The sequence below is a fragment of the Leptosomus discolor genome, chromosome 7 (genome assembly GCF_034619465.1).
Source record: "Leptosomus discolor isolate bLepDis1 chromosome 7, bLepDis1.hap2, whole genome shotgun sequence".
NCBI classification, from domain to species: Eukaryota; Metazoa; Chordata; class Aves; order Leptosomiformes; family Leptosomidae; genus Leptosomus; species Leptosomus discolor.
The window spans coordinates 41,142,386-41,156,241 of record NC_141397.1 but is presented as its reverse complement, the minus strand read 5'-3'; the positions used below and the strand labels follow the sequence as shown (position 1 = coordinate 41,156,241).

At 38.3% G+C, this 13,856-nt stretch overlaps 1 protein-coding gene across 1 annotated transcript; it reads right to left on the bottom strand.

Annotated features, from left to right (window-relative positions):
* Window positions 1-1,724: 1,724 nt before the first annotated feature.
* Window positions 1,725-13,361, bottom strand: KLHL24 (kelch like family member 24). Its single transcript, XM_009952069.2, has 6 exons — window positions 12,442-13,361; window positions 6,631-6,815; window positions 5,309-5,427; window positions 4,005-4,193; window positions 3,391-3,579; window positions 1,725-2,179 (listed from the first exon to the last, which is right to left on the bottom strand). The coding sequence occupies exons 1-6, from the start codon at window positions 13,359-13,361 to the stop codon at window positions 1,979-1,981; spliced, it is 1,803 nt and encodes a 600-aa protein (XP_009950371.1). The 3' UTR covers window positions 1,725-1,978.
* Between the last annotated feature and the right edge of the window lie 495 nt (window positions 13,362-13,856).

Below are 13,856 nucleotides of genomic sequence, written 5' to 3'. Positions count from 1 at the left end.
TATCAGATTAATTTGTCTTGCATTCCTGAGGGACTTTCTTTTTTAGGGCAATTTGAATGTACATGCTCAGGGACTGACTTCCTAATTACATCACTGATATGCAGAGATTTGTATTTTATCAGTATTCTTAACATATACAGAGCAGTGTTTGGTATTCAGCCAGAAACTGAAATTTGTGTCCTTTCCTGAGGTTACAAGTTAATGCATCACAAAGTGCAGCTCCTAGTGCTCTTTAAAAGTCACAACCACATATCACTAAAAATGATGACTCCCAGTTTGGCATAGCTTCACTGAGGGTCAGAATTTCCATCTTACGAAGAAATATTCTGGGAAAACAGATGAAGAAAGTCCAATGGAACAAACAACGTTCCAGAGATGGTGCTTGTTTTCATCCTCCTGAGCAAGCAGAGACCAGAACCCCGAGCCTAGGGATTGTCTCTGCAGGGGGCTTATTTTTTTTTTTTTCCTCCCCTGGCACTGACCAACTTCCTTACTGGCTGCTGTCCTCAGAATTCCTTTGAAAGGCAGTTCCTGAGGGGTTTGGTGATTAACAGGAAATTGGTACGCAGACAATCCTATTCATTTTCCAACTCTCAAGTGCTATTTCGGTTTTTATGAACTTGTGCCTCAACTATACAACTGTGTACTGGAAATAAAGAGATCTAGTACAGAAATCTAGGGAGGACTTAGAAAAGTACCTTTACTACAAAGGGGTGTGTGTTAAAATACAGGTGCTTCCTAGGCTTCAAAATCATCCAAAACATTATGTGGGAGTTACCTCATATGGCTACATGGACAGGTCCACAGATATTTTTCTGGTGACAGGAGGGATCTTTCCAGAACTTCTTTATCTGTGGCCAAGCAGCTTATACAGTAGTTTAACTGTGCTAGACTAAGTGATTGTCTGGAGAAAGGCCAAGAAATACTTGGCAGATACTCTGCCATCTCTGCACATGAGATGACCAAAAGAATTTATAAGATTTAGGGTGCAACCCAAGTCCCTACCTCTATCATCAGGTAATTTATAATGTGATTCAGAAAAGCAGAAGAATCCAGAGTTCATCACCCTTTATTCCTTGAATAATTTAGACATACTTTGCAATGAGCAAAGAGCGAACCCAGTAACTTTCAGACTTCAGCCATATCATACAAAAAGTTAAAAACTGGGATTCAAAATTTGCTTCACAGATGCATGCCTACAGCCCAGTGGTCACTAGTTTTCCATGTCACGTACCTTGTACTTCTGATGAACATTTAGCAACACTATGAATAAGTTCCATGGTGTTAAGGTACACGATCGTTACTGCAGCGTGTTGCAGCAGCTCACTAAACAACCAGTTTCTCCTTCAGAAAAAACACACCATTCCTCAAAGACTCTAATATTTGTCCTATGTAGGCTGTTTTGTTTGTTGGTCTTGTTTGTTTGTTTTAATTCCAAACTACGCATGATCTGACATAAAATCTACTTGGTTAATCCAAGTAATCTGTTTGTAAAAATGCTGTGCACATGGATTATAATTATATAAGCTTTTTTAATTGTAGGTAATTCTCTTAGATGATTCTTTGGAATTTACTTGCCTATGTATTCTTCCAATTCACAGAACCTGCAACACCTTGCAGATATCACTTCTCAGGACACAGGCACAAATGCTTGTGAAGGCACTTTCCCCAAAAAGCTTCCAAGATTTTAACTACTAGTCACACATAGGGCAAACTTTCTGAACCCTAGTACAACGTACTATTACTGCTCTTATATCAGAGCACACAGCAGATATAACTAAACTCTGGTTATTGGATAGATTTGTAAACTTGTTTAAGTTAAATTAACCATTTTTCTAAAGTCACAGGATATAATTTTCATATGACGCTTAAGTAGGGAAATGGCATCTTTCCACTTCATGGATCTTTAAAAAGCCTGTCTTGCAGCAGACCACTGGATTCATTCATGCCATCATCTTCTTTTTTTCCAAGAAAAAAATTACAGTTTAAAGCCTTTTTCATTATATCTATGAATCGTCACACAGCCGTGATATGATACTGGCCTGGGCATGGCTGCTACTCCTGTGATAATGCCCGTTGCAGGGTCGTAACAAAGAATAGTGTCTGTGGCTTCACCATTTTCTCGTCTTCCACCAAGGATATAGATTTTTCCGTTACACACAGACATGCCACAATTCTCCTGTTTCAAAATACGCAAAAGAATATATGATCATTTAAAGAACAAGACCTCAATTCCTGCATATCTACCCCAGTGCAGAAGGCCAGCATTGTGACTACCATTTGTAAACAGACTGGCCTACACAATTCCCTCCCGAAAGGGCCAATGCAGGAAGCACAATAACTGGGGAAAGCAGCAGCACAATCCTACAGGAAAGACTATTTCAGGTCTAAGCCTCCATTACACATAGCTCAGATGAGGAATACAATGGAATACAGCCGAACACTGTACTTGCCATTTAAACACCTGCGATAAGGAAAGAAGAAAGAACAATGATTTTCAGAAGAGGGACCACAGTAGGTACTATTAATGCAAAAAAAATGGGAACAAGGAGAAGCACCTTAGAAGAGTAACAGGTAGTGAAGAAGGATGTAAATAGGGGAGAGCAAAAAAAGCCATGACTAAGAAAAGAGTGCATAAGACAAAGACAGCGCTATGTCTTACTTAAAACAAAGAGAGAGAGGATTTTATTTCTTCCTTAAAAGCAGGCATGGAAAAAAATACCCAGTTAAATAAAGGGCACAGATCAAAACAGGAGTAGAGGGAAGGCCAGGAAAAAAAGAACCTCTGTTAAGGTTGATACTGTAAAGTATGTGATTGATGTTTTAAAAACATAAGGAAAGTTAACTGATACACACACGCTTCACTACTGAGGGGACACATTTTTAAGTTCTGCTCAGTGTTCCGTATGTGGAAGGGATACAGCTCTTGCTGCTTAAGTCAGACACTTTCTGTGTCATACAGTGAGGGTTGTTTTTTTTTTTTTTCACACCGTAAGAACAGCTTTCAGTATTGTTTGTTACATTGAAAGGCCTTAATTTATTATAACAAAATTACTATCTTCAGTCTAAATTAAAACATGCAGCAGAATTTGACAGAGATCAATTTCTATACAATTAAAACATTATCCATTATACTATTACACTGTTCTCCAACAGTAACTGCTCTCAAACAAAAGAGTATGGACTGGCTAACAGTGACACTAAGCTGAAAAGCTACTGCTTTAAAGACTTCCTCTTCTGTGAAGTTTTCAATCATATAGATGAAGTAAAGCAAGAATGGAATCAGATGCAATTTTAACAGGGTTAAACAAGCACGTACTCATTTCATGCCAAGATACTCACGTAAGAAAATACATTTCAGATGCCTACATGCCTTTTAGTGTGAATTACCTGTCTGCTGAATGTATTCTGTACATGCATCCAGTAGTCCTCAACTGGATCATAGCAGTATATTGCTTTGGTAAGCCCACCAGCAACATAGATCAGATTGTTTAAAGACACAGCTGTAATACATCTTTTTGCAATAGGGATAGTTGCACGGAGCAGCCAAGAATTAGTATCAGGATCGTAAGACTGAACCTGGAAAGAAATACATGCATTTATGATTAAAAGCCTAACTGAAATAACAACCTGGCACACCCACACAGGTGATACAAGGAGAGCCAAAGAAACAATACCTGGTGGGCAATATCTCACCAAGAAAATGAAGTTAATACACATATAGGTCCATATATCAATAACATCTATATATGCACTATATTCAACATTATTTGCCTACCACTCAGGTTGAATAATTCAAAGAACTTGTGAAGCCATTAACAGTATCCATGAGAAAGACTACAGTGACAGTATATTATTAACGTTTTCTACTCTGTATTTTTGTATTATAATAATTCCATAATCCATTCAGCAAAACAGTTAAAACAGAACTCTGTATCATCCGTTTTTCAACCAGCAATACTGTTTACCATGGACAGAAGACGCAGTCAAATACAATTACTGACCTTGTCAGAACACGTGTTGTCATCAGGACCACCCCCGATCACAAACAGTTTGCCAACACAGCTGGTGACTGCAGGAGAGCTCACAGCTTCTTTAAGGGGAGCCACCTCTGTCCATCGATTAGAAAACGAATCATAACACTCTACACTGCTGAGGCGGTTTTGCCCATCATATCCTCCAACAACATATACCTATACAAAGTGGTGAAAACTATCATCATTTCATTTTTACTATTACTACATTTAAATATGAAATTGAATTAATTTAAAGCTGCAGGAATCCTAATTTGCTAGGTTTGTGAAGGGATACTGTCCTCAAATTTTAATTTCTACACAGAAGGAGAAGGATATGGTCTAAAAATAATAGGTACAGACTCCCTGGAGAGTTCCATTCAGTCACATGTGGAATGACACTGCAAACACACGTCCAAAGCATAGTATTATTAATACTGAGATAGAAACTTCCTATTTGAATGGCATTTGTAAAAAAAGGCACTTCTCTGCATTTCTGTTTTTACAGATTACGTTCAGCAACAGCAGCAGCAAAAGTCCATCTGTATTTACCTCTGCTTTTCTGTGTTTTCCTTTTTTCCTACTTGCTTACAAAAACATTTCTTCCTCTCAGTTTGTAAACTTCTCTCTACTTTCCTGTTGCTTCTCTCATATTTAAGAAGCAGAGCTCATTATTGTGTCTACCTTCTACCCTCTGTTTGCTCCAGCTGCAAGTCTCATCTCTACGAAATCCAAGGGACATCACATGCACAGCTTCCCTGACTTTCATTACGGAATCCCCACAGGCAGTTGATCCCAACTACTGGTTAAGGCACATATGCCTTCAAAATACAGCAAAACCTCCTGTTTCCTCACAGCATATATTTGGTTAATTTCAATATAAAACATCAAATAAAAGAGCACAGAGCTAACATTCAGAGCAGTACCAGTTACTGTTAATAACTGCATGAACTGTTAAACTTTTGACAGCACTTCTGAAGCGCAGGCAACTCCAGACCCTTCTTTGCTTTCCAAAAAATCGCTTCTTGGGGATAAGACATTTCAATGACAAAACCAATCCCAACAGAGGGGTAACATGATTTTCACATCCACTGATAAGTGTCTGACTGATAAAAAGCCTAATTGTTTAAAATATTCTTTTATTGGAAAAAATATATTTTAAACATTATTTTATAGGAAATACAAAGTAATACTACATACGTACATGTTTTCTCCACTGTTTTCTTTTATACAGCAAACACCCCCACTATTAAGAAAATTCTCTCTCTATATATATATATATTTCTCTCTCTTACTTTACCAAGAAGAACAGCCATTTTATGACGCCATCGGCCTTTATTTAAGGAGGCAACCCTGATCCAAATGTTAAGTTGAGAGTTATAAATCCAAACATCCCGGCTATTGATTCTTCCACCTAAAAAAAAAAAAAACCACAACCAAAGCACACACGCCAATTTGAATGAATTCATTATTGGATGAGAAATGTTAACTACTAATGTGCCCCCTCTACAATGGGCAATGAAAACTTCCTGTCCTTTTTAGGTGGCAAGAAATAAGGATCTATCTATATTTCTAAGTTAGACTGAAAAAGTCAGTTTCAGTGGATTTCAAACATGAAAACATACAGTAAGTTAGGTTACTTATGTGTGCCTTTTCCACTTAACATGCTGAGATCACATTAGTTTATTTCTTAAGATTGGAATGCATTTTAATGGCTTTTGTCCATGCTCTTCAGAGTTCCCTTAGCATCACTACCCAGATGAGACACTCAAAATCTTAACCATTGATGTGCCTCACTGCACAGCCCTAACATCAGCTGTTCCCCTGTTTGACTCGTGTATCCATGTCCTTTGGTTTACATTTTGTTCAAACGACACAGGCACTACACATCTGAGGAGACAAATGCTTTAGTTAAACTAACACATTGGGTTTGGTGTCTAAACCATCAGCTGCACCCTACAATTTATCCTTGCTAAATGACCAAATGAGAGGCGTTTAAAAACCTATAGCTATTGCACATTTCACTGTAAAAGGCTGGTATAAATGGATCCCCAACTCAGGTGCTAAAAGGAATTTGTTTCCATTTTATATTCCCATGGTGAGAAGAAGCTTTAACTATTTTTCTTTTTGAGTCGAGGCAGCCATACGATAGAAGCAAGTCACCAGAAACATACCAGTGCTGCAGTGCTCCTAGGCAACTGGTGTTTTTAACCAGCACACAGCACATTTTGTAGCAGAGAAAATGCTGCTGGGAAAAGACTGCTTGGGATTTTTTGCTTGTAGTTTTTCCAACTGTTGCTGTAAACAGGCCTCTACTCTATTTTAAAGCACTGTACTTAACAAGCATAAGCTCATCTCTTTAAATACAATTGATCTCCTAGAGTCAGCTGTAAAAAACTGCCGATTAACACCAAACAAAAACCCAGAAAACACTTTTGTCTACAATAAGGTTAGTTTTGGGCTGGTGTTCACTGTTTTGTTCAGAAAGTGACTTTCAGTTGAGCCTTTGGAAGTTCCCAGTACAAAGATCTGCCACGCTACTTAAAAAACAAAACAAAACAAAAAACCCAAACAACAAAGGAAAGAAAGAAGTCTTAAATTTTTTAGGATTATTCACCTGAAACAAGAATATCATTCCGTAGAGCACACACTGCATACTCAGACTTCGTAAACTCTGGAAGTTTAGCCAGTGACTTCCACTCTCCTGTTACAGGATCGTAGCACTCAGTATATGGCAAATTAAACCCTCCAACTCGTTCACAGCCTCCAACAACAACTATCACCTCAGAATAACCAGTTGATCTAAAAAAGTGAACAAAGAAAACTAAGATGTAGAAGATATTTATTAGTACATGGAGGACAAACAACATCGTCTTCGAAACTGTGTGAACACTGGAAAATTTAGCATTAACTTCTACATCAAAGAAAAAAGAAGAAAGAGTCATACAGCAAACAGCTAAAGGTTTTCACTGTTTCCAGCTGTCTCACTACACAGCAGGCTACCACATCGACTCATGTTCTAAGTGGTGGAGCTGCACTGCACAATGATCTATGTAAAAATCAAATAATTAAAAAAATAGAGAAAGCCCTTGTTCTAATAATATTTTTGCTTTGACTGTAAGTAGAGACATCAGAGACAGAGTTTAAGCAAGGCCTGAGACAATGAGATGAGCAATCTGTCAGATTGTCTGAGAAATGAGTCCTAGTGCCCCCCTGAATTTTACAAAGTTCATAGTACTTTACATGGCTTAAATATTATGAAAATGTAAATGTTTTAGGTTATTTCCTGAAAAAAAACAAAACAAAACAAAACAAACAAAACCAAAAGCTAAAGGCATATAGTCACCAAAATAAGGGAAAAGAAACAGACCTTAGACCCAATGCACAGTTAAGAGTGAAAAACAAGTGCAGTGATAGAAGGAAACATTAAGGAATGATGAAATACAAATTCAAGCCTAAAACAAAAACTAAAACTCAGTGTGAAAAAATTAAGCATTATGCAGTCTGCAATGAACACAAATAAGCCTTTAAATTCTATTTCACACACTCATTCTCCTTCTACTAACCTAATGCTTCTGCATTATACATATTCCATACTCACAGCAGTAACAAAACTCGTTAAATGTTAATCTACGTTTGAATGTGGAGATCAACCAACCATCTTCAATGTGCAAATCCAACTATGACCAACTTTTACTCCTTCTCTCAAATTTGTAAATTCTTGTAAACATTTGTCAAAATTCTTTCTGTTCAGGGCATTTTTAGATTAAAGGATTTTGCACTGATATAGGTATTTCAAGGACTGCTGTATATTAAAGTGAATACAAGATTGATTTTATTTTTGTAAGTCTTTTTGTTGTATTGTGCTTTAACTTTGACCCCAATACGAATAGCCATCCATTGATGAATACTACAGTCCTCTCAAAAAAACAAAACCAAACTTATGACTTCATTTGAGGCAAAAGTTGTGTGATCTATCCCCAAATTTCCTAACATGTGAACTTATGCACATCCTTTATTAATTTATAAATCCTGATAATGTTTTCCTCATTTTGGAACATCAGGAATAAAACTAGTTAGCCCTTCTGTCTCCTTGTCACCACACACCATGATTTAGATATACCTATATATTTCTACTTAGAATATTTTAAATAGGCAAAGGCAATGCTAAATGATAATGTACTATAAGATTATATAAATGTCTATATGTATCCAAACAAGCATACTTACACACCTGAACTACTCAGAAGAAACACCCTCTTCAGGTGCTCAGCTTTGAAGTCATGCTCATTCCTGGTTTCTAGGTATTTACTACTATTGTTTTTTGCTTTTTCGAGAAAAAACTCTGAAAAGAATCTCTCAAAGCATAAGAGAGGGGAAGTTCCTGTGCCAACAAAGCATTACCCAGGAAGATACTCATAATTTGCCTTAAAAGCAAGCTCAAATACATCAGCTAACTGTATGTACGAAAGGTTTACCTGTTGATTACTAGATTACTTTCTAGATTAGAATGAAGGCTTCCACTTACTTACTGAAAAGCTTACTGTACTGGGTTATCAATCTTTATTTTAAAGCTAAATGAACCAAAAATCTTTTATCAGAGAGCTCTTTATGAATTGCTATGATAAGAGTTTTACTCTTTAAAGTACTAATTTAGTACACTATTTCAAATCCTCGGAAACCTAAAAATTTTCCCGGTATTTTAGTATCTATATAACTATATCCTTTCTTTAGTTAAGAAATATTTTCTCCATTACATTTTCTTGAAAGAGTCTTGCACATTATACGTTTTAAGGTTAGTTCCAAGTGATTTTTTGCAAATGATGGAGTGCACATTAGTTTAAAAATAAATAAATTAAAAAAGTGGGAGTACACAAAAAGAACATACAGGCAAAGGCTAATTCCAAACAAGGACTAAAGATATATTTGAATGGAGATTAGAAAAAGCTGTGATCTCACTCAGTGGTACAGAAAATCCTCCTTGTAGCCCCCAGAAGAAAAGGTGTCAGCAAAATAAGAGGCAAACTAACACAGACACCTGAGAGATTCCAGGAGACACCCTCCTGTCAGAAAGCAGTGCACAAAATAGAAAAGGGGGACTGGAAGATGACCGACAGTGTCATATAATCCCATGCATTCCCAAGAGGAGGTTTCCAAGGGGTCCTGAGCTACATGCAGACCTCTAGGCAGATAAGAACACCAACCAGCACAGCGTCAGCCAGACAGAAGAACTTTCAGTAGTTCAAAATCTGAAGATAATTCAGAGCATACAGTAGGAAGGATCTGTTTTGTTTTGTATATGGAAATACATTACTGCTCACTGCTTGATCTCAGCTTGGGGGTTTGCTGTGCAACACAACCAGCAGGGGACAAGAGAGACTTAAAAGAAGCATGAGAGACAACCTCAAGATTTCACTACGTCGTTGCAAGTACATCACTGAAAAGATCTTTCAAAAAGACCTTCTACATTTGTCAACAATGCCTAGTGGCAAAAGAGCAAGCAGGCACCATGACATCACATTTTAAGCTTTTTTTTTTTTTTTTTGCTTCAGGTAACTCTTCACTAACTTCAAAAAAAAAATCAACAGCAAATTGCAATCCATGCTGTTCTTTTAAAAAAAGTGGGTAGAACCCACTTCGCTGGTAGGTGTATACATACCCATACAAGGGTTCACAATGAATTTCCAGAATTTTCAGTAAAATCACTGGCATGTGAAATTTCTGATCCTGCAGCCTGTCTCCTTTCAGAAACAGTTTATATAAAAAAAGAAACTGGAGGAAGACAAGAAAGAAGGGAAAAAGCTCTCCGGCATCCTCTGTTCCCCAACCCCCCAGAAATGCCCAGAAAAGGTATGATGAAAACATGGCGGCAGGAGGAGCTGGTAACTTTTAAAACGTGATCTCTTTTTGCTATAGGCAACACAAACAAACAGGCAACAGAAACAAAATGACAACAAACTATTTCATGAATGTAATATAGAAAAGGGGAAAAAATTCCTGCTGGGAGGCCAGCCAGTTTTTCTCTTTGTAAATTACTTCTCCGGTTCCTGCCTACTCAAATTCACAGTGCAGTCTAATAAGCTCAGCAATAAAACCACCAAAACCCACAAAATCCCAAACCAACACCCCCCTTTCCCCCTCAGCTTCAGAAATCACCTGGATTAGGTGATTCATTTACAAACTGGAATGCTACACTGAGGCTATTCAGATTCTCAAGTACATACACACCATGCAGGTTTGAGTGTATTTGCTTTCTTTATCAAATTGAGTAATAAACGTACAATAAACACCACACCAAATACCACGAGATACGGCCCTCCAACTGCTCATGAAACAAGGAGGTCTTTGGTCTGAATTCCCATGGTCCCTCCCTCAGGCCCGGACTCAGGTTATGAAATGCCTCAAACTATCACTGCACCAGTTTCCAAACTCCATGAACCAAAAGTTTCCAAAGACCCTCCATGGCAGCGTACAGCTTAGAAAACCTAGCAGCAGGGCTGCAAGGAGTTTAAGAAGAATTTCTTCTCTCACAGCAGGACTAAAAACTGGAAAGCCACTAACGGGGCAAACGCTTGCCAAGTATTTTGCCTCCCATAAGCATGCCTTTAACACATGCAAAAACCAAAAAAATAAAGGGTGACTGTACAGCAACCACATACGTCATACAAGTGAACAAAGAGGACTAACTCCTAACACAATCCGTTTCTCCAGACCAGATCATTGCATCACCTTAATATAACACATGATTTTATAATTAGTTTAAATCAGCTGGAGTTAACAATAAACTATCATGTCAACTATCACATGGAGGTAAGGCTTTTACTGGGAAAATAGTTTTCAGGAAAAAAAATCATAACCACCATTGCTTATAAGCACCACTAATGGACTCTTCCTTATTTCTCCTTGCACCTTCAGTCACCTATTCGTGTAACACATTATTAAGTAGCAGGAATTCTGAATTATTAATATGTCATAGAATAAGCATGAAATGCTTCAGGAATTGTTTCATAATTCTTAAAAAATGCAAGATCTAGTTTATTTACAGTTAAGAACATGTTGTTCTGCTGTCTATTATCTATTACAAATCCATGTACTGCTCCATCTGTAAAGTATTGTGATGTAGCAATTGAATGCTCTGAATATAACCCTATCCACATCCTTTATAGTGTGCTGTACACCTACATGACTTGGTTATAAAAAGAAAGAAGGTTGGGAAATGGAATGGTTTATCTGCTATAGTGTAATAAAGAATGGCAAACTGGCTTTTGGAAAACTGGCTTTTGGAAAACTGGCTTTTGGAAAACTGGCTTTTGGAAAACTGGCTTTTGGAAAACTGGCTTTTGGAAAACTGGCTTTTGGAAAACTGGCTTTTGGAAAACTGGCTTTTGGAAAACTGGCTTTTGGAAAACTGGCTTTTGGAAAACTGGCTTTTGGAAAACTGGCTTTTGGAAAACTGGCTTTTGGAAAACTGGCTTTTGGAAAACTGGCTTTTGGAAAACTGCTGCTGACCAGCCTTTAGAGATAGGGAGGGAGGCTGATTTGTACTAACCGTTATGCATATATCCATTGTGGACTAACTAACAAACACTTTAAAGATAAGAATGAAGCAGAATCCGCCAAGCAGGTGGAATCCTCCAATCAGACTGTGGGGCTCAAGGAACACAGAAGACTAAGCAGGAGAGATAGGGAGGGCAGCTAGCAAGAGCTGGTTCTGTGAATTGGAAAAGACTCAGGATGGTACAGGGCATGCGCCACAGGACAAGTTCAAAAGTTCAACCCTGAGGAAGCCTCGCACCTTCATCCCCAACGACCATCAAGCACCCCAATAGGGGGCGTAAACTGGGCGGACTGAGGCGGGACTATGCGAGGAACTTATGTTAATAAAATAATTAGAATAACCCAACCTTTTCTTAGAAATCTAAGGAATAAACATGAAAGCTGTAAATATAAGGCAAGAATCCTAAAGCTTGGGCACTTATGTATGGAAGGAGCTATCCCTCGTGCTGCCTGGTGCCACAATAAAGAATACCTGCTTAACAACACTTAGTTGTTACTGAGTTTTCTTGGCTTCAGTAGTACAGTAGGTTCTTTTCAAGACACTGCTATTGTATGAAATAACTTAAGATCTCACCTAGCAAACATTAACCCTTAGAAAATATATTACTTACAAGGTAATATAACTTCACTTACCTGAACAGTTGTTTATTTCATAGCAATAAAATGATCTGTGCAAAAAGACTCACATTTTCAAGATGTGTAAGCTTTATGTGTTGTGAGGAAGTGCAGAAGTGTAACTGTGGAAGCTCCAGTATGCAGAATAAAATAAACTGCAAGAGATTTTTTTCTGGACACGTGTATATCAAACATCTGTACACTGAACTGTGTCCTTCTACAGAAATACCGAAAAAAAAAAAATTAATTTCCTCACCTGCGTGGCCTAGTTCTGGGAGACATCATCTCATTTCCAAGGATATGGTATCGCCTGGCTTCATGCAGCAGCTGATAGCACTCTGGGGAATTCTGAATCAGCTGGTCCACTTCTACAGTCTGAACAAAGTAGTTTGGGTGTAACAACGGGAGCCTGACATGCGTCAGAAGTTCGTGTAACACTGGCCTTCGCAATTCAACTGCCCGGTACACCCAGCGCATGACAGCTTCAAACACCATCTCTTCCTTACTGATCACCAGTTCATCACTGCAAATATAATCAATAAGCTCATCCTTCCCCAGTTCAAGGAATTCTTCATGCTGGGACACATCCTCAAACGTCTGCAGTGCAAAATTCCTGCACTTGGTGAACAATGTCTTGAGTGAGTGCGTATCCGCAAAGCGCTGGATTCCCAGGCAATTGCAAGGATCCAGCTGTTCTTCAAGGAACTTGGCGCAGGCGTCACGCAAAACACTAATCTGAAAGAGGCTTGATGTCTCAAAGAGATACTGCACGTTCTCAGTTGTGATTTTCACCTTGCCAGTGTATACATACTGTAAAAAGCAATCCATAGCTTCAGCAAAAATGCCATTGATCTCCACTAACATCTCTCTGCTTTCTCTGTGATCGTTGCAAAACATAGCTCTGAAGTAGCTGCTGCAGGCAGAGAGAACTGCTCGATGGCAGGGAAACTCCCTTCCTTCCACACAGATAATAACATCTGTGAACAACCTGCTGTCTCGAAATTCATTGAAGATCTGGAGAATGCTTTCAGCATGGGATGATCCCGACGAAAAGTCGAAAAACTCAGGGCCTGACAATGATTTTGGGTCCATTTCAAAAACTTTCCGCTTGGTTGCAGGGGAATCTCGTATCCCACTATCCTCTCTATTCAGTCTGCGTCCCAATATTAGTACCATTGTTACATCAGTTGGCTATAGAGTCATTGAGAAGAATTTGCAGTTTCTCCTTTTCAGTGCTACGGTCTGAAAAATTAGAACACTTCAGTATTCAGTCTGGTATATTCTTAATTTCATCATGAGAATTAAACAAGGTAATTGTTTGGTCACTCTCAGAACTGGTACAATTTTTGACCTTTACTAGAGGTGACAGAGTATTACAGGGCAAATTACTGTGCACCTTGGCAGGGCAATGCAGCATTATCTGCTACACATTAAACATAAAACACACCCATAGAACAGGTGTCATGGAGGGCAAGTTCTGAATGTCCCAGCACCACTGGCATTGCATTAGTCTTGAAGATAATAAAAACAGAGATCTCAGCTCCAGCAAATCACCTGACTGACAGAAGCCAAAGATTTCCTGGATAAAGATCCAGAGCTTGGGCTTTTCTGATTTTTAAGTGTAATCCTTATTTCAGCTAGAGTCTCCAAGTACTACTGTAACAGCACTAG